A 27,605-nucleotide genomic window follows, 5' to 3' on the forward strand; every position below is an offset into this window, starting at 1 on the left:
AGGATGGGCAGGGCGGTCTGCTCCCTGGGCCTCTGGGAGTGGGCGGGGACTCCGGAGCCTGCAGCCCAGTCGCGGCTGCTGGGATTTCCCCGCAGGTGGGCGCACCTGGGCCCAGACCCTGTGCTTCCGCCTCATTCTGCAGCCGGGTCTGGTGGGAGCTCGAGCAGACGGCTCATCCTCGGCCTGGGACCACTGACAGCGAGCTGTTTATTCAAGAGCTGGCAAAGGGCAGGCCATCTTTCTGTTTTTAAATTGTTTTGAGAGAGAGAGGAAGCGGGGGAGAGAGACAGAAACACTGATTTGTCCTTCCACGTGTTCGCGCACTCATTGGTTGATTCCCGGACGCGCCCTGACCAGGCATCGAACCCACAGCGCTCTCACCCACCGAGCAGCCCTGCCGGGGCCGCCCTGGGCCAGCCCGTCTTTCCGGGAAGGTCAGGCCCAGTCGGGTCAGGGCACCTTGGACGAGGAGTCCCGCGATGGGTCAGGGGCCGCTGCCAGCACGCTGGACAGCGCGCCAGACCCCCGAGACCCGGCCCGCACTCAGCTCTGAGTGACTGCATCTCTCTCCGCAGATGTCGGCCATCGTTGTTTTAAAGTTCCTTATTAAAAAGAAAAGGCACAAATACCACCAAGTAGAAAGCTTCATTTTTTTTTAGTCTTGAATAAGTTGTTCCAAAGGTTTACTTATTTCCTTTGAATATGTTAGTGTCAGCTCAACTTTTAAACTGAAATTTCTGATGACTCCAGCACTTCCTGAAAACTTAGAAACCAAAGTAGAGAAAACATTTCATATCGCATCTGTGTATTTTATCAACATAATAAATAGCTCAGATGTGATTTATTTGTAATCACACTCAGAGACTCTCCACGACTCTACGGACAGCCTGACGGTTTGACAAATGCTTACCTGTCTCAGAAAGCTCCCGTTGATACGGAAAAGGGACAAGCGTCCCTTCCCTGAACCTCCTTTGGAGGAAAAACAAAATGCACATTCAAAAATTAAAAAACCCAAATGCTTACAGATTTCTTCCAGGTGTGAACTGAATTGCACAACCCGTACACTCATAGAAAAAATATGTGATTATTTTTAATGATTTATGTATAAAAGAAAAAATAAACTTTATGATACAATTTGATAGGCTACTTCATACAAAATTTTACCCACATACAACGTATGTAATTTTTGCAATGCAAAACTCCTAGCCACGTGTACAAATCCGTAAAGGGCAGGCACGTTAGCCTGAAGCAGAGCAGCGCCATGTGGGTCGTGGCTGAGCCATTCGATTCGGTAGGAAACAGATCACAAGTAAGCGAAGGACCAGTTAACCAAAACACCTCCCTCCCTCCAATAAGGGATTCAGTGTAATCTGATCAAACAAATTTTAGAGAGGAGAAAAAGATCGGTGTTTCTAAATGGTAGATCTTAGTCATCTACTCTTGTACTTGGCTTAGAAAAGCATGTCACTACCTGGGTGAAAGATCACCGTGGAAACCGCACTAAGGAAAGCTCAGCTGTGCTGGGCGTGCGGACCCTCACGGCGACACGGTTCCCGCGGGCAGCCCTGACGCCGTGCGCGGCGCCCGCTGGCTACGTAGCAGACACCCTGTCCAGAGGGTCAAGTGTGCACACCGGCAGGTGTGTCTCCAACAGCGGAACCCTTTATGCACGTGCCTGAAACTTGAGTATGGAGTGCTGTGTGTATGTGAAAAACTGAATACAAACCATGTTTTTTTTTAAAAAAAAAAAACCCTTTCTTTTAAAAAATAATTTCCTTCCCCAAATGGCAACATCACACACTGTCGTGAATCGGGGCCTCCCTTCCCCAGACGCCCCTGGACCGCCTGCCGGGCAGGTGCACACGCGCGCATCGCTGGGAAGCGGAGGGCCGGCCCGGCGGGGAGGGCAGGGCCCCTGGAGCCTCAGGAGCACCCGCCCGGGGCGCCAGGCAGACGCCGAACAAAGCCAGGGCAGCTGGGCACGAGCTCACATCCGGGCCATGCCGTGAGGGCTGCACAGAACCTCCTTAAACTCGGGAACTTGAAGGACGAGAAACACCAGCCGCCGACAGCGGGGACTGCTGGGAAAATCACGTGAAGAGGGCCGCACAGCTACGGGGCTGACACACCGCCCCCGTGCACCTCTGGGCGACACAGGCCGCAGCGACCCCTTCCCAGTGCAGGTGACCTAAAACCAGAACCCTCTCCTGCCCGGGCTGCGCTCCCCGGGGCGAGGTGCCTCCAGGGGCAGTCATCCTCGCGCGGGGCTCCAGGGTTCTGGAAGGGACTGGACAGGACAGGCTCCCGGGGACACGCAGGATGGGCCGCGAGGAGACCCCACCCAGGCGTTCAGCAGCGAGCCCGCCCGCCGGAGGACTCTCCACGCACTGAGCGCGCCCACGGCTTTCCCGCCGCGCGGGACGCCGGCTAGACGACACTGTTAACCGTTCGTTTCCTTTGCAAACTGAACTTAGAGAGCGATGCTGCTCCATCGTCCTTTTTATTTTCAGACTCTGAATCGCTGAGACCACAGAGGTTCACCGTCTCGAACTCAAATTGAGACCGTACACCATTTTCTGGATTTTCTCCTCGTTCTTCAGAATGGTGGCCTTCACGGCACAGATCCTGTCCTGCTGGTCCCGGATCAGCTGCTCCAGCTCCGCCAGCTCCGCCCGCAGGGGCTCCACGGCGCCGTCCGTGATGCTGAGGAGGGAAGGCACCGCCGTGAGGGCCCCGCCTCCTCTCGGACAGGCTGCTGCTTCGTTTAACACTCACTCGCTTCCAGTGTGGGCTGCCGTCCAGGCCCTGCGGCTGTCCCCACCTCCTGCCCCTTTCCCACCTGTAGCCCCCCGCCCCTCCCCCCAGGCCACGCCCTCTCCGTAGTACGCGTCCACAGCTCAGTGCTCGTCCCGTCCAAAGAAAGAGGTGAAGACACGGCAAGCACAACGGTGAGGTGATGCGAGGGACAAACCCCTGACACCTGGCAAAGTCCACTGGGCTCATCCCCCGCCACAGCCCAAAGCGCCCTTGAACGTGAGGTTTACCCAAAGGAAGCTAATGATCCTTAAAGCCCTGAAATCCAGGTGTCACCGAGGGCCCAGGGACGGCCGGGAGGCCGAGCAGCAGGGCCCACGACACCCAGAAGCACCACCCGGACAGCCCCGCACACCCCTGCCTGCCTCAGTGGGGGGACCCCAACCCCCAAGGCAGGCGCACCCATGTCAGTGGTCCCCACTGAGGGCCCTCCCACTCCCTGTTCAAGGCCGGCGGCCCCTCACTGGGGGTCAGACTCTGGCGAAGCAAGGGGTCTGTGGCAGAGCCAGTCCCACCTGCCTTTCCCTCCCCCCGCCCCCGTCTGCGCACAGGGGCACACAGGGGCACAGCGCCCAGCCGCCCGACCGCGAAGTCGAGTGGGGCGTCTTCAGGGGGAAAAGTCTGGGATGATGGTTTCAACATCTCGAACCAAAACACAACCAGGGCCAGCCCGTGCCAGGCTTTCCCGATTCTGGAAAGCCCCCGCTCCGACCCTTCGCGCTCGCGGAGGACTGCGTTAGTAGTGCCTGCCTGCGCTGACCCAAAGGCACCCAAAGGGGGTTCTCGCTTCTCCAAAAAAGGGCAAAGAGGAAGCCAGTGGCACCTGGAGCAGGGCGCCGCGCTCAGAGCCCAGCATCAGCCGCCGCAGCTCTGGCCTGAGTCTGAGCGCAGGGCCGCAGCTCGCCTCCCTCTGCGCGTCCGAGCGCCAGCGGGTCATGGGGTATCCGGACAGCCTAGGAGGGCGCGCCAGGGAGGTAAGTGGGGCATCCTCCTGGACGTCACGGAGCGGTCTGACCACGGTGAACGAACGAAGACTGTGCGTGGGTGCCGACCCACCCGCGTCCAGCCCCCACACTGTTTGCGCGCACGGAGAGGACCCCGACAGCCGCCGGAGAGCCCGTTCCGGTTCTGCTGGCGGCAAGGGGGCGCTTCAGCCGGCACCAGGAGCGGACAAACGACAGCCTGCCGCAGTAGACTGGTGCGCGTGCGGAACGTGCTGTTAAATAGGGACGTGCCGTCCCTGCTCTCAGGCCTCGCGTCTGACTGGGGGCGCCCCGCCAGGTTCTCCGGCGGCTGGGCAGGGCTCACAACCCCTTCCCTGCAAACGGTTGCTCTAATAACTGCCGCTTCACCCTGGCCGTGTGGCTCCGTGGGCACGCTGTCTGGCAGAGGCCGGAGAGGGGCTGGCAGTTTAGGGGCTCCCCTAATCCCGCCCCTGCCCGCCACACCGTGACCATGCCTCACCCCCCGCACCCCGCCCCACCAGGCCCCGCCCCGCCATCACCCCCGCCCACACCACGCCTCACCACGCCCCACCCAGCCCGCCTACACAACACCCGGCCCCTGCCCCGCCCACACCACGCCTCACCACGCCCCCATCCCTGCCCCGCCCACACCTCACCAGGTCCCGTCCCCACCACGCCCCACCCACACCACGCCTCACCACGCCCCGCCCCTGCCCCGCCCACACCACACCTCACCACGCCCCCCCGTCCCTGCCCCGCCCACACCCCCGCCCCACCTCTGCTCCCGGCGCAGGGCCTGCGCGTGCTGCCGGCTCTCGCTGCGCCACAGCTGCAGCTCGTTCTGCATGGTGTCCACGTCCTCCTGCAGGTAGTCCATGATCTTGCCCAGCGGAAGCGCGCTCTTGCACAGGGTCTGGATGGACACGCGCAGCTTCTCTATCTCCTTGGAGACGATGTCCTTCTCCTTCTTCCACGCTGATTCGAAGACAAGCGACTTATCCTGCAATCACGGGGAGATGTGGCGAGAGGAAGACGCTCAGTCCTGAGGCAGGAGGGCGGGGAGCGGGAACGGGCTGCAGGGAGGGCCCGCCCCTTCCTAAAGGGCGCAGGGGTCTCTTACCGTCGTCCTGTCGCGGAAGCTCAGAGAGGGGGCCCGACCCTGCATGCACCTCACCGCATCGCCTCCCCCTCCGGCACGGAGGAACCCAGCCTGCCAGGCGGCGGGAGGGGCGGACCCTCGAGGGGGCAGACTGGGGACCTGGTACGGGTGCAGGGAGGGAGACTGCCCACCTGCCGGCGGACAGGGGGGCGCGGCCAGCAGCACCACGCTGCCGTGTGCAGACAAGGCCGCCACAGCAGCCGGACGGCTAGAGAAAGAAGGGGGAGGCCCAGTGCAGGACCCGCGATACAGCCACAGTGACGGCGGGACAACAGACCGACACAGCGGGACAGAGAGTCCAGAAGCAGACCCACCCCAACGGGCCCCCTGGTCTCTGACAGAGCACAGAAACGACCCAGTGAAGGGAACAGCCTTTCAGCTCCCCGCACCAGACCAGCAGGTCCGCCGGAGCGGGGCATGGGCCTCGGGTCCCAGGTCACACGAGAACCAGCAAGCAGCGCCCGCCCAGTGGGTTGTGGGCGGGCGCAGAGCCACAGACCCCTCAGGAGAAAGGCTGGGGGGAGAGAGTCTTCGCAATCCAGGGCCAGGCACAGAGTTCGACCGGACAAAACAGCCTGGGAAAACCCACTACCGGGGCCTCTACGGAAACTAAACCTCGGCCCAGCCGTGCCAGAGACCCCGTCGGGCGGAGGGGAGACGAGTCAGAGAGTGAGAAGGTTCAGACCGGACAGCAGACGGAGAACTAGTGTCGAGAACACACAGACTCCCAAAACTTAATAGCCAAAAAGCAAAGTATCCGGTCAGAAAACGGACAAAAGGCAGGGACCAACCCCCCCCGCCCCGCCCCCGCAAGGGAGGCGCCCAGGAAGCGACGCCCAGCGTCCTCGCTGTCGGGGGAAGGCGGAGGGAAGCCGCGCTGCCGGTGGGAACGGCCCACGCAGAGCGCAGCGCCCCCACCCCGCCCCCACCCCGCGCTGGAGGGGCCGCTCCTGCTCTGCGGCTCTCGCACACAACGCGGCTCCAGACCACCTCACGCGCGTGCCAGGACGCGGCCCCAGGAGGGTCCTGTGGGGCGGGAGGGCACGCCCACCTCAGCCACGGGCACGACCTTGAACAGTTTCCGAAGGACCACACCCCAGCGGACATCCAGGCGGCCCCCGGCGCAGCGTCTGATCCGCACTCGGGGGAAGCACACCCGGTCCCGTGGCCTCCACCGTGCGACGGTGCCGGTCAGGAGCCCACGGGAGGACACGCGAACCGCCTCCCCGGGGGCACCGCCTGCTCATGGAGCCACGGCAGACAGAGAACCGATCGGCGGGCTCCTCCCGGAGAAGAACGGCAGAGGAGGCGCCTCCGAGCGGCCGGTGTGGGTTCTGCAAAGTCAGCGGCCGGACAAACGGCGCCGCCCCGGAGAGGGCCCGAGAGCTGCCTGGGCAGCCGGGGGGGAGGGGGGGGGCGAGCGTGCGGAGGCTGGCGTGCGCCCCGGGGTCACTATGGCCGAGGCAAAGGTCAGCGCGCAGCACAGAGAGGACGGGAGTTGGGCCGCCCTCTCGCGCTGACCCGAGAAAAGGACACAATTTCACAGCCGTCCCATCACACAGAGAACCGACCACAGCCGACACTGGCGCCGCGGCAGGCGGCGGGGACGCGCAGGGCGCACGCTCTCGGCCGAAGCGCTCCCCTCTCCACCCACAGTCGTTAGTAAGTTAAGGACGTGGCATTGCTGGCCTGACATTGGCTTCTTCAGGCATTTTTATGAAGCGCTGTTCTCCTGTATTTACCTTCCGGAGGAACTTCAGAACATTCTTTGCCAAGTTCCAGAGCCCGCACTGAGTATTTGCTAGGATGGCACCGAATTTGTGAGTGAGTCCCAGGGACAGGACGCAGCTACAGTGCTGAGCTTCCTGACCAGGACCACAATGTCTTGGTTTTCTCCAGACCGTCTCTGTTTCTTGGAAAACTCCTGGGCTTCTCCACCCAGTTACCAGAAGCGTCCTGTCAGAGGCACGCATGGAGCGCGCACTCACACGCGTGTCCCAGCTGTGCAGGGGAGCGCTGTCCCCACCGCTGCCGGCCGGCCGCCGGCCTCTGCGGAGCCACGGCTCCCGGGTCGCCCACCCCCTCCTGCGGACAGGTCTCACTCCTGGGGCTGACGGACCCCGCAGGCTGCCGGCACCTTCCAACACGGTGACCCCCGCCCCCACCAGACCAAACCTCTCTTTTCCTGGTGCTAGCTGCGACCCCCAGATGACCTTGACAGGGTCGCACGGCCCGCCCCCGCCCCCCAGTCTGCCGGAGGTCCCTGCGTGGCCGGACCTGGCGGCCCCGTTCCGAGTGCCGCTCTTCCCCGGCTCACAAGCAGCCCCTCCGACGGACACCGCGCGGCACCAATTTCCTTAAGTCAAATGGTTTTTGGGGTTTTTTTTTCAGGTAGAAGTACTCTGATGTTTTTGCCCTGGCTGGTGTGGCTCAGCGGACTGAGTGCCGGCCTACGACCCAAGGGGTCGGTGGTATGATTCCCAGTCAGGACACAGGCCTGGGTGGCGGGCCGGGTCCCCGAGTAGGGGGCGTGTGAGAGGCAGCCACACACTGAGTTTCTCTCCCTCTCGTGCTCCCCCACCTCTAAAACAAGTAAATAAATTTTTAGAGAGAGCTCTGATGTTCCCTCCGCATCACCACCTTTGTCTGCGCGCATGTGACAGACCCACGGCACAGCGGTGTAGATGTTTCTGAGTGGAACTGTGGCCAACTTGCTGGTGACAATTTCACACCCAAAACTCAAAACTCGACTTGTAGCCCTGGTTGGCGTAGCTCAGTGGATTGAGCACGGGCTGCGAACCAAAGCGTCGCAGGTTCGATTCCCAGTCAGAGCACATGCCTGGGTTGCAGGCCATGACCCCCAGCAACCGCACATTGATGTTTCTCTCTCTCTCTCTCTCTTTCTCCCTCCCTTCCCACTCTAAAAATGGATAAGTAAAATCTTTAAAAAAAATAGTTTAAAAAAAAAACAAAACCCCGACTTGTGTGTCTTGGAAGAGACTGCACGACTTGGGAACATCAAACCATCACCTTATTTCCTAAAATAATAACGACAACAACAACAACTTTTTAGTACTAACATCAGCCAGTGGGCCCCAGGTAGCTTTCCCGGCGTCGCTGGTGAAGAAGCATCGCAGCATCTGCCCCTTTCCCTCCGACGCGGGGACCACAAACGCCCAGACCAGAACCACTCCGATCAGGCGCGGAAGTCAGAGAAGCACGAGCTCCGAATCGCATTTTTCCAACACGGCTGAAGTATTTGTGTTGAAACTGCACCATCTAGCTACCGAAATAAGAAGTAATTTAAGGGTCGACTTAAATCAACCAAATACAGGAGAGTAAGTAAGACCGAAATCCCTGACTTCCATAAGAATTTAGCTGCTGTTTGCTATACGCTAATTATTATAATTAAAATGGAACACGGTTGTGGTAAGATCATCTTATCCACGAAGAGACATTTTAACAGACAGCATGCTGTTCCGGTCCCTGGCCGACGCCTCCTGAAAACAGTCACCCCGTCGCCGGCAAGGCCACCGCGGCCACCGCCCGGGCCCTCCCCACGGAGACGGGGCGAGACGGGCGTGTGCGGGTGGACCCGTGTGCACACCCTCGCGCTCTCACCTGAAGGGGGGCGGGGCCCCCAGCACCAACGCGGTGGGCAGTGAAACCGCAGAAACTGGGCAGTGAAACCGCAGAAACGGACAGAAACAGGAGGACGGAGACACCTACGGAGGGAAACTCCCCCGTCCGCTTGGAAAGCACGAACTCGCACAGGCAGGGCTGGTGTCTGAAGTTCACGTTCAGTCGGAACGGACCGTCCGGGACGGAGAGCGGGAAGGCGAGGAGGAGGAGGGAGGGAGGAGCCAGTGAACCGGGGGACGGGGACCCTCGCAGCCCCTCGCAGGGAGTGACCCGCCAGGGACACTGCCCCCATCACTCTGAAGCTCCTTCACGTGCAACGGTTAGAGAGCAAGTACTTTTAAAGCACAAGGAACACTAATAAAAGTGCTTTTCTGGTTGTTTTTTAAAAACTTCATAAATCTGAAGGGAAAAAATGTTGGCATGAGCTAATACCTTACCATTAACAAAGTTTAATATTTCCTCTTGAAAGGAGAACAAATGGGCCGGGATAATCAGAAACGGCTCGGGGAGCCCGAGTCACATGTTTGCTCTGAAACGCATGATGCAGCCCCAGCGCAACGAGAAAGGGCTCTCCTCCCGGCGCGACTTCAAAGGCAGGCCGGAGAGGCGCCCGGGCTACGTACGACCTGCGTGTCCCCGGCGGCGCTGACACAAAGGCTCCCTCTGAGAAGGGAGAGGCACCGAGACCGCAGCACTCCACCTTGGCTCAGGTGAAGAGCAGAGAGAACACCCCCTCTCTCTGAATGCCCAGGCGAGGCGGCGAGAAGATCAGCCGCCGATGTTAACGCTGATTTGTGCAAACCGATGGTAAGAGGCAGGCTCGAGGGGCCTTTTCTTCGGTACGTGACAGCCGCCTCCCGGGGACGTGGGCGGGGCGCAGGGAGCGGAGACGCCCTGCGTGCCGCTGGAGCGCGCGCAGACGCGAGCGCAGCGGGGCCGCGAGGACAGGCTCGCTCCCGGGCAGTCGGAATCGCGGGCACCGCGCTGCTTGCACGTGCGGCCACACTGCGCAGTGTCAGTAAGGAGGCTCTTCAAGACCCTTTGATCTGAAAGCTGACGAACCGAAACCTAAGTGGCCCACACGTTTAAAAGAAGTAACAAAGAATTTTACATTAAAATTCAAAAAGTTTTAATATTTAATATTAACTTCTTATTCAAGGAATTTAAAATTCACGCACAAAGCATGCTTAAAATGTAGTCTTAAATATGTTAATTTTTAAAATGGCAGACTAAAAATAAATGAGTTAATGAGCTTTACACAAGAAGCTAGGAAAAGTGAACACCTAAAGAAATCAAAAGGAAAAATAAAGAGTAGAAACCAATGAAATTAAAGCAACACGAAAGTGATCATCTACAAAACCAAAAGTTGACTCCTTCCTAGAGGGTGTCTATTTCAACAGTTTTTAAAAAGTGTCACCGAGGGTAAAGAAAAGATGGCACTTCTGACAGGAAAGGAAAACCGCAGCCACGATGTATTTTTAAAATCAGAAAGTGGACTTCGAACGTCGTCACGCCGTGACCTCGTAAAACGTGGATGCGATGAACTGTTTCCCAGAGAAACGCTGCGGAGAGGCTGCTGGCCGCCGTTTCTGCTCGCTGGAGCCCCCCGCCGCTGAGGGCGGCCCACACGCAGCAGACTCGCGGGGTCCAGAGACCGCAGCACCCAGCGGTGGGCAGCTCCTCCGCTCACCCACGTGCCGCGCCGACATCGCCGTTTTCTGAGCTTGCCAGGCCGCGGGAAAAATCTGGCAAGTTCCAGCCTGGGATCAAGGAACTCGACTGATCGCTGGGCCAGTGATGCCCAGAATGAAGATTGACCTCCCGGTTCCCTCGGTGACCAGGGCCTGGAGGGGGTGTGCACAGCCCCCAGCAGACAGCCTGAAAGAGGAGGGGCGGGCCCTGCCCCGGCCCCCGGCCCCGCCCTCCTGCCGGCGGACCAGCCGCAGAGCGGAGGGGAGGTATGAGGACACCGCCGAGGGCAACACGCGAGCCAAAGCACTCCCTGCTGCGTGGGAGCCACTACGGTTCCAGGTCTCTCCTTCCCTCGCAGCTAAACACAATCCTGACCGATTCACGTATTAATTGCCAAAAAGACACTCAGAGAGAAAGAAACAGGGAGGGGGCACCGCCCCCAGAAGAGGGCAGAAAGGGCGGCTTCCAGACAAGCAGCCGGCGGGCCGGCAGCCTCCGGAACGCCCAGCAGCACCGAGCGCGCGGCGGAGGGGCCGCGAGGACAGGCCGGGCGGAGCTGCCGGGAGACGCACGGTAACAACACCCCACAAACCGCGAAGGCTGAGGATGCGGGCGGAGGGGCCAGGGCCTTCCCATGCTGCTGGCCGGAGAGAACTGGGCCAGCCAAAACGTCTGATCAGTTTTTTCCGTAAAATGAAAGACACGTTTTTCATTTTCACCAATAACTTCATTCATTTGGATATTCTGAGTATGTTGGCTGTCTCCCATGTGGTAGAATGTTGGTTGTTCTCCATGACTGTCTCGATGCGATCGCCGTGGACTTCGGCGGGTCCACCCGACTGTCCAGCGGGAAATCTCGGCACCAAACCGCGCGAACCGCCTCTGACGCGTTCGATCCGTCACAGCGCGTTCTCCACCCACGGCACAGATCTTTTTTTTCATGTTTCAGTTGCATTTTTACCTTTCTTGAAACAACAAAGCACAATACACTGAAAAGTTGTGCGTTTTCTTCCATCGTCAGTAGTAAAATGGCTGCACAACAACTTACCCATTTTGATAAGGTTTCTAAATGCACACTGACATGACAGCTGCCACAATACATCCAACACAACTGTTTCCAGTGAAGTTGAAGACAGCTGAGTGCCACAGAGCCAAGGTGCAGGGATGAAACCAAAGGGACCCTCCGGCCGACCCAGTGAAATGCGGGAACCTTTAGGAGAACAGCTGACGTCTCCCGCCGCGGCGGACACACGTCTGCCCTCGGACCCCGCAGCCCTCCTGGCGGCGGAAGTGTCCGCCCGCCCCGTGGGCGGTCCGCGCGCCCGCCGCAGCCGCGCTCCGAGAGTCCCAAGCACTAGCCGCCCAGCGGCGCCCTGGCTAGTGAGCGGATGAGCGCACTGCGGTCCGCCGGCACCAGGACGGCAGCTCAGCAGAGCAAGGAACCGGCCCGGTCCGCGCTGCTCACGGAGACGCCTCCGAACAGGCGGGACGCACGGCAGCCAGCCCGCAAGCAAGTGCTCGCATCACCGCACGCCGCCACGCAGACGCAGTTCTCAGGAACGCACGCTAGAGGGCAGAGGCGCAGCGGGGCGAGGGGCTGCAGGGGTGGGGGCGGGGCACGGAGAGAGGAGGGCGGAAGGGATTCTGGGGGCACAGGCCACTTTGGAGGGTGATGGGCGTGACCCTGCCTTGACCGTGACTGGCACGCATCTGTGCTGACTTTCACCCACAGGGAGAGGAAACGGTGCAGCCGCCGCACAGAGCACTCAGCAGCCGCTGGGGAAGGGGTGGCAGGCGACAGCCCCCGGCTGGGTCCTGTGGGGAACACCGCGTCCTCAGAGCACAGCCCGCACACGCCCCACTGCTGTCCGCGCCGGAGACGGCCCGGCTCCGAGCCGGCCACGCTCGCCACCTGCCCTGGACAGAGCGCTCCCGTGTGCCGGCAGCCACGGACGGCGCCCGCAGAAGCGTGGACGCTGCAGCGAACGGCGGGAGGAGCCTGAACGTCCGTCAGTAAAGGAATTAATAAACAAAGAGCCACCGATTAAAACGAACAGACAGAGCTGCAGTGTCAAAACGCGAGGGTCTCAGGGGCAACATGCTGCCTGGAGAAAGGGACCCCCCCAGCCACAGGGGGCACGGGACCTCCCGGCGCAGCGCCAGGCGCGCAGCAGCCGGGGCACTGTGCGCAGGGGCGGGCTGCTGGGGACAGGGGGGCGGGGCCCGGACAGGAATGACTGCAACATCTCCTGCCCATCTCAATTTCTCCTATTAAAAAACAATCGAGGATTTTCAGAAGACCAGTAGGTGAGATGCAAACCTGGGGTTTACCGACCCGCGGAGGAAAGCGGCGCCGAGACGCGCCCCGCCCCTCCCCCAGACCCGCCCCCCGCCTGGAAACACTTATGGGGCTGCCTCTCTCCAGCAGTAAGTGCGCTTTTCCCTCTTTTATCTTCCCGAGTCAAAAGCCCCAGTCCTCTGAAACGCACTCTTCAGAGGAACTCTGAAACACGGCCTGGTGTGCTCTGCATAAAAATCAGGGCCGCAAAATTGAAACCAACCGAGGCTTCAAAGGGCGCCCACAGACACAGCCCCGGGGGGGGCCCCGACGGCCGCCCCAGGGCTGCAGACGCACAGCCAGGGACAGCGGCGACCCTGCGCCTGTGAGGAGGCCCCTGACCCAGGACACTGCCCCCTCGGGTATGCCAGGGGGTATGCCAGGCCGGGCCCCAGGACACAGCAGGCGACCGGGAGCGAGACGGACACAACAGACAGCCAGCGAGTGGACACATGTGCAGGAAACGCGCAGGAAACCACTGTCTGTTGAAAGCCCACAGCAAGCACTTACTGTCAGGCCGCCCGGCCCGCAGCTGCCCCCACAGGGTCCCACGCCCAGGGGCAGCGCCGGCAGGGGGCCCAGGGCCCAGTAAGACCACATCCCACACGGGAGAGAGAGACTCGGGGAGGCCAGGGGCCAAGAGCTCGAGTGTAAGAGCCCGACTAGAAAGCCCCACCCCTCACTCTGCAACCAGCTGGGGCGGGGGACGGCTGACTCCACGTACTGGGAAATGGGGGTCTCGGGGTCAGCGCAGGGCAGGCCCTGGCGTGGACTCAGGGCCCCTGAGTCCCTGAGTGAGGCTGAATGAGGCTGCTGCCCACGTGGGACAGGGCCGACGCGGGGTCCAGGGAGGTAAGGGGACTCCGAGAGTGTCTGTCCCCCCACTGAGGGGGCGCCACCCTGAATCACGCACAGACGCCACCCATCACAGCACCAAGAGGCGCGCCCGAGGCTTCAGCGAGAGCCTGAGTGACAGAGCGCAGAGGTGCCGGCGGCCGCGGACAGAACCTCACCTTCTCCCCAGGTCTGGGGGGCAGCCGCAGCTTCTCGTAATCCTTCTTGGTCTCCAGAATCTTTGTGACCAGTCCTCCTGCGGAAAAGCAGCGGCTTCAGGTTCCCGCTGAGCTCCGCCCCGGGCAGCCGGAGGGCCGGGGAGCACACCGAGCCCCCAGTCCGCCTCCCCCACCCTGAAGACGGCGCCCAGCACCTTTGCTTGATCACGGACAGCCCACAGCAGGCTGACACAGCCGCTGCTGCTGGAAACCAACTCCACCGTTTCACAGAGCTTCAGAGAAACCAGCTCCGTGAAAGGTGAAAAAAACACAAACAAAAACTTTAGCCCTGGCTGGTGTAGCTCAGTGGACTGAGCACAGGCCTGTGAACCCAAGGGTTGCTGGTTCGGTTCCCAGTCAGGACACATGCCTGGATTGCCGGCCATGTCCCCAGTGGGGGCGCATGAGAGACAACCACATAGTGATGTTTCTCTCCCTCTCTCTAAAAATAAATAAGTAAAATCTTAAAAAAAAAACTTTAGAAATAAAATAGATTTTCCATTTCCAAAAGTTTAGAAGAAATGCAGATGAGCATGTGAAACAGTTACGAACAGCACGAGAACTGAGGAACTGCTTCTGAGCAGCCTCTGAGGACCCCCACCCTGGGGTGACATGCATGAGGAAAGGCAGGTGTGTGGGGACGAGAGCACACGGGCGGCCAGGTGGCTGCTCTGGGGACGCCCTGCGACTCTGCGCAACCCAGTAACCACACGCTAAGAACAGGGGTCCCCCAGGCAGAGCTCAGGGCTGGCCCCAGGGTTCGGGGTGCCCGCAGGTCCCCCAGGTTCCCGGCACAGAGAGCCCGCGGAGCCCGGGCCCGCCCAGCCCACCCTGCCGCGCTCCCCACACCTGGGACTCACCGTGCCTCTCGTCCTCGCCCAGCTCCACGGCTTGCGCCTGCGCGGGGAAGGGAGGGAGAAGAGGGGGGACCCGGGTTTGCCGAGTCCCCCAAACCCTGCTCCCGAAGAGCGTGCTGGAGTACAGACGAGGTCAGAGAGGGCGGGAACCGACCAAGAAACGGAGGGAATCGTCCACGGGCACCTGGGCACCCGGTGTGAGGGCAGCCACGCCTCCCCCAGGCCGGCGCACTGACCCCTTCGCGCTCCGGCGCCTCGGGCAGCTGGGGTGCCGCCTCCACCACGAACTGGTCGTCCTCGTCGTCCGAGTGCTGGGCGTCCACGATCACGCTGGACACGGCCTTACCGCTCCCGGTCCTGCGCAGAAGGGCGTCAGAGCAGGTCAGAAATGCCACGAGGGGACGTTTCCCTCTGCCCCCGCGTCTGCGGGGGAGGTCGGGGGGCGCTGAGCGAAGCCCCTGGACCCAAGCCGAAGCCCCGCCCTCTGCCAGCCCCTCCCATCCCAGGTGCGCAGGTGCGCCCTGCCTGTCCACACCCGGACCTGCCCCTCCCCTGGCCGCCTCTCAGGGAGACCCTGCTGTCCCTTGTCACCCCTCACATGAGGGCCCGCCCTCCCACGGCAGGCATAAGCGTCACGACAAGGGTGGCCCGCCAGCCCTCTGCTCCTCAGTGCCACTTGGGAACAGCAGCGTCCTCAGGGCCCTTCCGCTGACCCCCAGTCCGTGCCCTGAGCTGCGTCCCTGCCCAGCACCCATACCCCACCCCTGCTGCCCACCAGGTCCTGCCTTTGCTCTGGGCCACCAGCCCACAACCCGGCCCTCCAACCCAGAGCTCTCTCAGACCCCCAGTGAGCTCCCGCTGGGACTGCCCCGCCCACCGTCACCCTGCAGGCCAAGCCAGCGTCCCCAGCACGGGCACTGCCTCCACCACACTGCAGCCTTGGCCACGCCCCCGGCCCGGCCACGCCCCCGGCCCAGCAGCTGCGCCTCCCTCTCGGGGACCCCCCACCTTCATTTCCTCCCACCCGCTCCCCACTTCCACGAATGCCCTCCACATCCCTGCCCCACTGTCAGCCTGGCGACACACACACACTCACACGCGCGTGCACACCCCGAGCCACTCCCATGTTTCAGCGCAGGGCACCGGGTCACGAGCTCTCACGCACCCTCAGTCCATCATCACCTTGCCCGGAGGCCCGCCTCTCCCAGGACCAACGTCACCTCGCCCCGCACCCCTCACACTCTGCACCCCATACTGCGGACCACAACCCACCGTCCCCGCTCCTGGCCCTCCCCACAGCCCTCCCTCCTCAGCAGGCCTCTCCGGCCTCACCGCCTTCTCCGAGGGTCCCCCCACCCCTGCCTGCTCTCCGGGAGGACGGTCGCTCTCCGTGGGCGGTGGCACCCCTGGCCCCAACCCCGCAAACTGCATGCCAAGAACCTCCCCCCCACCCCCCCACCCCCCCGCCTCCTCCCCAGTCACGATGCTCCATCTCCACACATGGCTCCACTGTCCTCAACATTCCGGGGGTCGGGGGTGGGGGTGGCCCCCAGATGAGAACCCCGGTGCCAGCGTGCCACCAGCCCCCTCTTGTGGAGACCGGCTTCAGCCGCCTCCCGCCTCCCCAGACCGGCTGCTGGCACAGGAGCATGAAGCCCAGACAAGACACCCCTCCCGGAGTCTCCTCCCACGGGGCTGCACACGCACCCCCCGCCCCATCAGGGACTCTGCCCCCAGGCCCCCAGCCTGCTGCTCCCACCGCTCCACATCTGCGCCTCTGGCCACTGCCACCCAGGTGTGCTCGCTCCCTCCTCTGGAAAACGGGAGCTGGGGACGCCCCTCGTCCCGGCCTTCCTCCCCGCTGCTCCCCTTTGTCTCTGCAGTGGAGCCCGAGGCCTCCGGCTCCGCCCGGAACCCGCCGGCCCAGCCTGCTGACCGGCCGCACCGTCAAGGCCCTGCGTCCCCGTCTGTGACCTGCTCACTGCGCTTGGTTTTCCTTTCCGCGCAATCAGCCTTTAATTCCCCCTCGTTTTTATGCTCCGAAAACCCTCTATCTGGAGGTCAGAGCACGGCGCCCCGCCCCTTCCCCACGTATTTTCAAGGCTTCCTGGACGCGCACAAACGCCAGGGGCCAGGGCGCTCACCGATCTGAAACCCGAGGCCGGTGCGGTTCCAGGCCAGGGCCTCACCCAGCGTGCTTTCTCACGAAGGCACCCTTCCCCAGCACGCGCCGACTCCCAGCCACCCCGGGGCCCTACCCACCTGGAGGAGCCCCTGCCGGGTCCGAGCCCGACTCACCTGTCGGCCGCCAACACCTCCGCGCTGTCCTGCCGCTTCACCCGGGGCGGCGCCGGCCTGGCGCTCCCGGGCCGCGGGAGCCTTCTGGAGCAGACAGTGGGACCCCAGAACGCGCGCGTGAGCGCCTCTTCGCACACACGCTGCCGCAGAGCCCGGCGCAGCGCACCGAAACCGCGGCAGCAGAGGGACTGGTTGGGGGGCGGGGCGAGCGGGGGCGGGCGCGTACCTGGCGTCGGGCGGGAGGTCGGCGGGGACCTCGGAATCTTCGGGCCCCTGGGGCTTGTCCTGACTGGCGGGTCCCACGTGTCCTTCTGCAGGGATGGCGCCCCGGCCAGTTGGCAAAGGAGAGAGAACACGCACGACAGACACACACTGGGGAAGGCGGCGACCACCCAAGCCACGGGCACACAGGGGCGTCCCTCGCCTGTGGCTCCGGGGAGGACGCTCGGAGCTGAGTCTGGGGACCGCGAGGGGCTCGCGTCTCGGGGAAGAAAACTCAGACGGCGGGGCCGCGGGGCCAGCCACGTAACTTAAAGGAAAGAGCCGCGTGCCCAGAGCTCCCCGGTCAACACCGGCGAGGACGACAGGAACGGAGGGGACGCGGCGTCGCCAAGCCGTCGTCCTCTGCCATCCTCTCCCCGGGAGCGGCGGCGCCCGTCCCAGGCCTAGTCCCCGCGCGGACACACGGGGGCGCCAGAGGGCGGTCAGGGCCCTGCGTCCCCGCTCCCCGTGTGCGCTTCCCACAGGGGGCGCTCTGGGGGCGAGCCCCGCTGTGTCTATGAACCGGCCGCAGTTTCTTCTCTTTGGTAAGAAGAGACTTAATAAAAGTAAGTAAGTCCAAGCCGTTATTAAGGCAATTAAGGCTCCGCTCCACTATTTAAAGTGAAAGGGTTTCAAACTTCAGAAAATAGTGAAAACCCATCAGAATCTGGCTACTGAAAATGTCCTTTGTCCCCCGGGGGGGAAAAACCTGAAATGTATTCTCTCAGCACAAAGAGAATGTAAATTAAATCTTCAAGTGGCGTCGTGACGCTGTCTCGCTGACCCAGTCTGCCACACACGCACCAGGGCGCGCACACACCAGGGCGCACACGCACACGCCTGCACATACACGCACAGACGTGCACTTCTCACCGCGTGGGCACCACGGCCGCCCCTCACCTGCGTTGCTCGGGGAGTCGCCTGCGAGAGACAAAGCGCGCATCAGCGATTCTCGTCCTCCTCCTCGCCTCGGCCGGCGGGACGCGCAGGACAGTCCCGGCGCAGACCGCGGCCCGCGCTCACAGCTCCGCTCCCGCCCCTACGGCCCAGCTGCGTGCGGAGGGTGGAGCCGGCACGGAGACGGCGCCCGTGACCATCAGCGCACAGTGACAGGGAATGGGCCCGAAGACAGCGCCCAGAGACAGCGCCGGCGGGACCCCAAGGAGGGAGGGGCCCACGGACAGCGTTAAGTCGGGGGCTCGGCCTCCCCCAGGAAAGGAGTGAAAGGGGGCCCTCACCTTTCTGCTTCGCTGCCGGTTCTGGCTCGGGGCGGTCCCGCCACAGGCCGGCGGCGCTGCCGTCGGCAATGCGAGCGGAGCTGGCAGCGGCCTCCTTGGGTCCTGACGGAAACGGTTCAGAACGGGCGGGTCAGGCTGCGCCCGGCGGGCTGGTGGCCTCGGCCTCAGCGCGGAGCCCCCCTCCCGGGGGTGGCCCTCGGCCCACAGCGGACACAGCAGAGGCGGCCTTCCAGAACGGGCTCCAAGATCAGTCCCCGGTGGGGCTCTGGGGCCCGGAGGGGTGGAGTGCTGCCTGCAGGCGGAGGCCTGGCCCCCCAGCCAAGGCAGACTAGCCCCGCACCCCGTTTCCAGGACCGCCTCCCACTGCCGCCGGCCCGGAGGCCGAGAGGCGCAAACAGGCAGTGACTTCAGGGGCAAGGAAGGGGCGCACGGGCCAGCACCTCAAAAGCCCCAGACACCTGGTCACCACCACTGACCGGCTGATGGGCCAGCACCCCCAAACCAGAGAAGAGAGTCAAGTGTGTGTGAGACACTTTCCCTGCTGAGAACCAGCGGGGCAGGAGGCGCCGGAGGCTTGGACTCTGGACGGCGGCGGGCCCTGGGCTGGGGCGGCACAGCCCGCTGGACACCCCCTCCACTGCCATGGGGGTCGGGGGGGGGTCTGGGAGGCAGGAATGAAGTCGGGAAACCGTCCCTTTCCCGGGACACACCTGATGGCGTCTCAGAAGTATTCACAGAAACACCTCACACCGACCCACCTTCCAAGATTTAAAATAGGAGATAACTAACACAATTGAATCTAAAAGTGCACGACAGAACACAGATCTTCACCCCTCAAATCTGCAGATAAACCACGACAGAAGTAAAATGAAGTGAAGACCGGCAGCCTCCGGTGCACAAAAAGGAAACCCTCGGGCAGCCGGAAACCAGACGGAATCAACAGAAATGAGCGTGAACAGCGCAGACACACACACTTCTCAGAGACCTGGCCGGTGTCCTCGGCGGACGGGAAGGCCTGCGGGTCGGGGTGAGGTCCCCGGGAGGGCGGCGAGGGCCCCCCCACGGACACAGGCGTGTTCACTGAAGACCTGAGTGTCTCGGTGGGAGAGGGGCGCACCCCCCAAGTCTCCTTTCTACAGAAAACTCCGGAGATCGTGTGCTTGCCACGCTTCAACCCGCTCGGCTCGGGGAAAGGACGCCCCTTCAGACCCTGCCGCTGCTCCAGGCAGCACCGCCCCTCGCCGCCCTGGCTGCCTCTCCCACTGGGTGTGTCCGTGGGCAAGCCCCCCGGCAGGCCTGTCCCCAGTGCCAGTGTGACCCCCAGGGACAACCGCTGCACAGACACCAGCTGTCTCGGAGCAGGAGGCTTCTCGTGCCCGTCCTGAACGTGGGTGACGTTCCAGTGACACAAGTTTCTCAAAAACTAAAGTCTGAGCGCATCTTGCAGGTTGCTACACAGACCCCAGCAGGGTGCCCCTCCGCCCCGGTGCCCCGAGCTCACAGGCGAGCAAGAGCCACACAGTGGGGTCACCGCCGTCACAGCCCCCGCTCACCACCGCCCCCGCCCGGCAGGTCTGGCTCTGAGCGGCAGGGGTGCTTCCCCACTAGACGCCGGGACGCCGGCAAAGCAGAGCAGCCCCCCGCGCCCCCCCGCAGCCGTACCTTCCCCCGAGGTTCTGGAGCGCCGCCTGGAGGTCTTCGCCGCCACGGGCCCGGGCCCTCTGGGGGAGGCCTCTGTCTGGGGTGGGGGAGAGAGAGAAGGAGAGTCAGCTGGCACCTCACCCACAGATGCCGCAGGCAGAGGCACGAGCTGAGCGCCGCTCGAGGGAGGCGAGGGAACAGGAGGAGGCCACCCACACTCTTGGGGGGGGACCCACACCAACTCGGGGCGCACCAGGGGCGCCTGAGGAGGGGTCAGAGGGCGGCTGAACGCACTCTGACTCTCAGGTCAGGACTCTGTCCTTCTGTAGGGCTGGGAAGCGGCAGCAACCTGCCAAGCGCACTTGACCCGACTGCCGCCCTACACACCCAACCGCACCCGCAGACAGCTGTGAGCGCCAGTGGGGGGACACAGCCCGTCCCATGCCCCACCCTGGCAGCTCCGGCCTCGCCATGGCCCTCAGGGCCGGGGGTCTCCACGCCACCCCACGCCTGGTCCGTCTCCCCTGTGGCGGCCGGCGCACCTCCCCGAAAGGCAAGTTGCAACCTGCAGGCCTGCACCTCGGACAGGCGCTCTCTGGGGCTCACCTCGGCTTCAGCTTTGGAGTCTTTGAACGGTCCATCTGACAGCTTCTTAGACACCTCCCCGGAGCTCGACGACTGTAAAAGATGCTTTACTTGCCTTCGAATTCTAGAATTACTCAAACCCGCCACCTCTGAGAAGACACTCAGACGCACGCTGTCTGTGGCTGACCGACGGCGAGACGTCCTGCCCGCGTCCCAGTCCGAGCCGGCTCGGGCCGTGGGCTGCCGGGACCCCTCAGGGCCTCCCGGGCGCGGCCGCCCAGGGCAGCAGGGACCGGTGCGAGTGCTCGCAGGCGGCACCTCTCGGCCGGGCCATGAGGCCAAACCTCTCGGGAACACCCCAGCAGGACGGGGGCGGGAGGGGGGGGGACGGGGACGGGACTGTGGCACCGTGGAGGGAGAGCTGCAGAGGCCCAGCACCCGCCGCTCCCACCCCGCTCAGGGGGCGGCCCCTTTCTGAGGTCCGGCACCTTGGAGCAACAGCCCGGACAGCACGGCCGGACGGCACTCTCGGGACAAGGCACGGGAAAGCTGCCGCACCGCCCCCCGCCCCCACCCCTACGGCTGGCCCCAGTTCCCCGAGAGACAGACGCACGTCGCTGCCAGGAGGGGAGACACAGGCGAGGAGCTACCCCCCGTGAGGGCAGAGGGCGCGGGTGCCCGCTTGGTGCCCCACCCTGAGCGTCCTGGCCGCGGCGTCCACAGCGGTGCCCCACAGGGGCTGCCCAGCGCCGGGCACCTGGCTGTCCGCTCAGAGGGGAAAGGGCCCCGTGCCCACAGACAGCTGGGTCGCTCACCCCACACGCGTATCACCCCGCTGGCCTCTCAGAGCGCACCCACACCCACCACATGGCCCTCTCTCTGCCAGCCCCGGAGAGAGGCCGGGCAGGCCAGCTTCTTGGCGGGCAGGTGCAAGCGAGTGGAGGGACGCTCGCGCCCCCCAGGCAGCGACACAGAGAGGTCGAAGCTGGTATGTGTCTCCCCCTGGCGGCCCAGCTCCGAGCAGGGACCGCCCCCACCCTGGCCTCACGCCCGTGCACACGAAACCGCGCCCCCACGTGGCTCCAACAGGCCCCGCATCCACGAGTACAGCCGGGCTTCACAACGGCGTCTCCACCAAACACGCGGCAGGCCAGCAGCGAGTGCAAGGGACAGCGCGGCGGGGACGCGGGGGCCCCAAGGCCCCCAAAACACAAACTCAGTCACGGTCCACACCCTGTGTGCAGCTCCCACGGCTCCGTGGGGCCCGACCCGCCGGCCCGGGACCCCGGGCAGCACCAAGACGCCACGCCACGCCCCAGAGGGCGGCCGCAGGAAAGGCGCAGCTCCGGCCTGGCGCCCACCGCCCGCACCGAGCTAAGCTCGGGCCCTCCTTCCCGGGACTCGAGACAGCACACTGTCCCCAGGACAACAGGCGCACCCCGCAGGCTTCAGAAAACACCCCCACACGGCCAGAGCGAATAGGAACCCGGCCCCCCGCCCCGCCCCCCGCCGGCCCCAGGCGCGGCACTGCGCCCTCTCCCGGTGCCGCTCGGAAGCGGCGCTGAAAAGACCGCTCTCCCAGCGCGCTGCACGGAGACCCGGTTCCCGGACACACTCTGCTGAGGACGAAAACCGAGTCACAGAGCCGCCCCAACTCGGAGGCGGGGCTCCCGCGTTCGGAGGGGACTCACCTTCTTGTCCGGTTTGTCCTGCTCCCGGTGCCGGTCCCTGCCGGGGTCCCGGGCGCGCTCCCCGGCCTTCGCCCTCCGCCGGTCCCGCTCCCGCTCCCGGTCCCGGCCCTTGTCGCGCTCGCGCTCCTTCTCCCGGTCCCTCCAGCGCTCCTTCTCTCGGCCGCCCTCGCTCCTCCGCTCTCTCTCGCGGTCCGAGTCCCGGTCCCTGGGGCCTCTGTCCTTGTCCCTGTCGGGCCTGGCGCGGGCCCTGGCCCGCTCTCTCTCGCCCTCCCGGCCCCTGTCCCTCTCGGGGTCCCGATGGCGCTCGCGGTCGTCGTCCCGCGTCTTCTCCTTGTCCCTGTCCTTCTCCCTCGGTTTGCTGTCCTCCTGCAGCTCCCTCTGCTTGCGGTCCCTGCCGGGGCTCCCCTCGTTGGACTCAGAGGCTCCTCTCCCCTGGGAAGGAAGGCCAGGCTCCAGGATCGCTCACGAGCGCCCTCTGCCGGAACCACAGGGGGACGCGCCGCCCCGCGCCCCAGCCCGCCGCCCCGCGGGCACCTCCTTCTCGCCGGGGACCCTGGGCTCCTCGACCCTCGCGTTCCTGTCCTCCGACTCCTGGGGTTTCGACGTCAGGGCGGCCCGGCCCCTGGAGTCCCCCTTCTCTCCGGCCAGCACTCTCTTCACCGCGTCGTCACTGGACAGCTTGTCGTCCGGCGGGAGGGAGGACATGCAGGGGGAAGTGGGGTCAGCCCGGGCACAGACACCACCGGCCTCATCCAGGGCGGCTCGGGACCCCGGCTCTTTGTCTCGGAGGGTGCGGCGTGGGGGACCCGCTGTCACGCCAGACAGAGCACGGCACCCGCGGGGCCCTGCAGCGGGGACCTGCAGCGGGGACGATGGCGCCCGCCCACGCTCCCCACATCCCACGCGTGGCCGCACGCTGTTCGAGGACAACTCCACGAATGCCTCCTCCTGCCTCGGGGTCACGGAGAGCCAGCAGGAAAGGGCGGGGCCGGGGGGAGGATGGAACTCGCTCCTGGGAATAAGAGGCCCCCTCGGCAGCGCGCGAGCGCCCCCTGGAGCCAGCGCCCAGCTCCGCGCAGGAGTGCAGCCCCCCCGCACTCGCCCCGGCTCTCCACAGGGAGGCCCCAGTGACCCTGAAGCCTCAGGCACTACCCCGGGGCGGAGGACGCGTGGCCGAACACAACAGTCAAATGGCCGTGAGCTACGGGCACATGCCGGGGCACCCAAGTCAACCTGGGGGTGGGGGGAAAGGCCAGCGGTCCCGTACCACTGCCAGACGAAGCCCCCTGGGCCCCGGTCGGAACTCCCCGGAAGGAGGAATGCAGGGCTGGGGCACCGGGGCCCACCGCCTCCGTCCGCCAGCCCCGAAGCCAGGTGCGGGGGGTCCCCATTCTGCACCCCAAGCCGGTGGAACCAGGGTGTCTATTTCCTCTCACTCCACGGCTCCAGAACGGGCGGGATCAGACCGAAAGCCTAGCATCTGGCACCCCCTGCCCAGAACTCCTTCCCGATCACCGCCCCTCGCGCTCGAGCAGGGCAGGGCAGGGCCGGCCGCAGCGCTACCTGGCCGAGGCAGCACCTTCCGATTCTCTGCAGCAGCTCGTTGGTCCTCTCGGGCTCGTGCCCCGCCACGATGCGCGCCGGCTTCACCGACAGCGGCTCGCCGGAGACCAGGACCACCACGTCTATGGCCTTCTGCAGGAAGCCGATCTTCGCGTCTTTGTCCTGGGAGTTTCCCGTTTAAAATACGAACAGTGAGACACTTCAAAGAAAAGTGTGTTGACTGCAGTGTGTTCAATAGGCACAGCTCCTGTTTGCACAAAAAGCTCTTTTTACGTGTCCAATTCAGAAACACTGACTCCATGTAACAAAACAGAAACAATTCGTTGAAGTTTTTGGTATCAGTGGATGGGCTAGCACCGCCCTTTGCAACACAATCCGATTCCTCAGTGCATAAAACTAGTATGAGTGCAGTTCTCAAAAGTGAAAACATGGGACAGGACCCAGCAACACGCGCGTCAAGGAGCCCCGCAGCCCAGCAGCCCAGCCACAGCCCGCATGGAAACGGGACACACCCCCACGCACAGCGTAGGAAGCCCCGCCCCCCATGCGGGGCCCCACCCACCTTCACGTTCTCCGACTTCATCTCCACTTCCGTGTACAAGCCCTTCAGGAAGCCCGTCGTCCGAATCACCTTCAACAGGGAAAGCGAAGCCCCGGTCAGCGCCCCCCGGGACAGCCTTGCCCTGAGCCGCAGCCGCTGCGCCCCGTACGCTGGGGCTGACCGGGGCTGTCGGCACCCAGGACCGAACTCAGGCTCTCACTCGACGGACGTGGGTCTCCCACGTGCCAGCCCTCGCACCAGGCGGAAGCCCAGCTTGGCTGTGGGCACGGGTGGCATCACAGGGACTTGCAGGGTGGTGAGGGAGCAGGGGTCGGCACCGGCCCCACTCAGGAGAGGGAGGGGCGTCAGGGAACTCCGCCCAGCAGCAGTCGGGTCTGAAGGGAGACCGGAGGCAGGCCCAAGGGGAAGAGCTGGGGGAGGGGCTGAGCAGGCACCGTCGGGCTGAACACTCGGTTCCGGAGGCTCCGGGGCAGGAGGCTTCTGTTCCAGGGGCCCGAGGCTGCCGGAGGACAGGAGCAGCCCGAGGCCAGAGTCAGGCGGGGCCTCACCCGGGTGGCCCTGGGAGCTATTCAGGAATAGGACTGAGCACCGGACCCCAAGGAGGCCCTGGGACGTTCAAAAGCAGGGGACAGCGTCTTACGAGGGTCACTCGGGCCCAGGAGAGAGAACGGCTTCCAGAAAGAAATGGAATTTCCCAGCCTGGGGTCTGACACTAGACTGGAGGCCTCCCTCCCTCGCCGGCCCCTCCCCCCCAGGACGGAGGGGGCCAAGCCACATCAATCCTGTTCTCTCCTCCCGGCCCCCCATCGACCTGTGCCCCCCCACCTGTGCCCCCAGGGTGGCAGGGAGGGGGGGCTCTGGGCGCTCCAGGACCAGCGTTTTTCAAACTCGGCAGGTTACTGTAAAACCAACACCACGGGTAACAACAGCATTTTTTATGAAACAAAAAAAGCATCGGACTGCACAGTGTGCAGTAAGGACGAGCGCATCTCTGTATGTGCCCTGGGTGGATGGATGTGAAGCGTGTTTATTACCGGAAGGCACAGTTTAAAATCCAGCCCCACGCCAACATCGACGGCCCCTCGAGCCCCCGCTCCGTGGGCTCCAAACACTGTTCTCCTCCTCCTCCAGCCGTGCCAGCGCCGGGCCCTGTCCCTCCTGAGCGCACAGGCGCCGCACCCCGAGTACCCTGCACCTAATGTTCCTGCACGCCCCTGGCTCAGTCTCTTTGGAGGGGTCCCAGTTCGCTGACAGTTACAATTGTGAGTGATAATCTTAAATGAGGACAGACGTGAACATCACAAGACCAAGTCTTTGCCTTAAGAAGGAGGCAAAGCCGGTCCGGCTGCAGCTACAGGACTAAGGTGGCAGCTTCACCACAACGCTCCGGAGCCGCAGAGAATTTCCACACGAGGCTCCGCACCTGTTATCTGAGGACGCAGAGAGCAAAACGCCTGCTCAGTGACCCGCCAGCACCCACAGGAGGGGCATGGCCCCCGCCTCCCGTCCTGACGGGATGGACACAGGACAGCGTGAGGCTATCCCCGCCCCGCTCCCATCCCGGTGACTGGCCTGTGCCCTCTGGGCCAGAGGGGGCAGAGGTGAAGCAGCACGCTGCCGCGGGCCTTCTGGGGGCTGCAGGAGGAGGGGCCCAGACTGAGTTCCGAGCAGAATTAGGGTTTTCAACAGAGACACATGTTCTAAACTAACAGCACAGATGAAGAAAGCACAGGTCGTGGAAGAGGAAGACACCCAGTCTGCGGCAAAGAGTGAGACACGGCATTTGGGGACCAGCACGGGGTGAGGTCGGGGGCCCCTGGAAGTCCACACGTTCAAGCTGCGGCCGCAGCTCCGAGGCCGGCCGAGGCGCCCCATGGAGGCGGGCACGGCCCCCTGAGTCACCCAGGGACTTGACAGCCGCCAGGTAACAGTGACTGTCTGTGAGCACCTTCCGTGCACCTGGCCGTGCAGCTCACCTGGGATGTGCCAACAAACAGGTTGCAGTCTCCGCCACCCGGCAGTTCACCTCCCGCCGGGAAGTGACAACCAATCCCAACCAAGGCAGGCGGAGCTGTCTGTGGGCAAATACTAACCTGCTCTCTTGTAGGGCCCCCTCCCAGGTCCCCCTACAGCCACTTTCAGTAAATTCACCCCCAGGTGTTTATTAAACACCCAGTATGTGGTGACCACTGTGCAGAGCCCTGTGGAGGGAAACCTGGCGGGGGCGGGGCGGGTAAAAATAACTTCCTCCTCCCGGGAGTTCTGAGCGCCTCTGGGCACCAGGCACTGCAGAAAAATCATCCCAGCAACGGCTGCGGCAGGTAGAACGGAAGACGTGGATGTGCTCTAACAGACCCAGGGCTGGCTGGAAACAAACGATGCTTGCTGCCTCAGGGCCCGGGGGACTCCCTGGAAGAGGTGGCCCGCGGGAGTGGGGCTGACAAGGGCGGAACAGGGGTGAGGGCGAGGCGTTCGGCGCAGAGACACCGAAGGACTGGGCCCGTGGTCGCCCCTCAGGCCGCAGGCCAGCCGAAGGCGGGGGTCCGCGGGCGGGGACTCCGGGGACGGGGACCGGGCACAGCCACGCGAGGCCCGACCCTGACGCCAGCCCTCATTCCGGCCCCCGGCCAAAGGCCCCTACCTCGATCCCGGAGCCCAGACCTCGACCCTGGCCCGCACTCGGGCCGGGGCCCTATTTCCAGACCTGCACCTGGGTGCCGACCCCCGACCCCGAACCTGGGCCCGATCTCCGCCCACACCTAGGCCCAGACCCCCGATCCTCGACCCTGACCCACACCCGGGCCGCGACCCCGCCCCCGGCCCCCGGCCCAAACCCGGGCCCGGATTCCCAACTAAGCCGCGGCCCTCCCCACGCCCCGCACTGGCCCCGACCCCCGACCCGCACTCCGGCCCCGGCAGTAATGCCCACCTCCGTGATGATGTCGTGCAGGTAGCGGAACGGGGGCTTGTTCAGCAGCTTCTCCGTCAGCGGCGGCCTCCGAATCACCTTCCCCAGGGCCTCCTGCGTCCGCCTCACCACCGCCGCGTTCATGGCGGCGCCCCGCCGGCCCGCCGAGCCGAAGCCCCGCGTCCCCGCCGCTCTCGCCCCGAAGCCGCCGCCCGCCCTGGCCCGTACGCGCCGCTCGGGTTTCCATCCCACAGTGCACCGGAGTCCGCCACAGCGCGTGCGCGGGGTCGCGTCGCTCGGTCCCCGGGGCAGCGCGGCCTTAGCAACGGACGCGCCGCG

The 27,605-nt window shown here is 64.1% G+C and overlaps 1 protein-coding gene across 1 annotated transcript; it reads right to left on the minus strand.

Moving 5' to 3' along the window:
* Positions 1 to 639: 639 nt before the first annotated feature.
* TRAF3IP1 (TRAF3 interacting protein 1) lies at positions 640 to 27,529 on the minus strand. The gene is made up of 16 exons (XM_045845572.1): positions 27,288 to 27,529; positions 24,359 to 24,427; positions 23,797 to 23,958; positions 22,768 to 22,911; positions 22,234 to 22,665; positions 20,564 to 20,635; positions 19,979 to 20,054; positions 18,317 to 18,418; positions 17,979 to 17,999; positions 17,044 to 17,128; positions 16,818 to 16,901; positions 14,756 to 14,876; positions 14,523 to 14,559; positions 13,624 to 13,700; positions 4,556 to 4,779; positions 640 to 2,703 (listed from the first exon to the last, which is right to left on the minus strand). Exons 1-16 carry the CDS (start codon positions 27,408 to 27,410, stop codon positions 2,538 to 2,540), a joined length of 1,995 nt encoding a protein of 664 aa, XP_045701528.1. The 5' UTR covers positions 27,411 to 27,529; the 3' UTR covers positions 640 to 2,537.
* Positions 27,530 to 27,605: the final 76 nt, after the last annotated feature.

Source organism: Phyllostomus hastatus, unplaced genomic scaffold, assembly GCF_019186645.2.
Source record: "Phyllostomus hastatus isolate PE091 unplaced genomic scaffold, TTU_PhHast_1.1 phas_contig_477, whole genome shotgun sequence".
Lineage (NCBI taxonomy): Eukaryota > Metazoa > Chordata > Mammalia > Chiroptera > Phyllostomidae > Phyllostomus > Phyllostomus hastatus.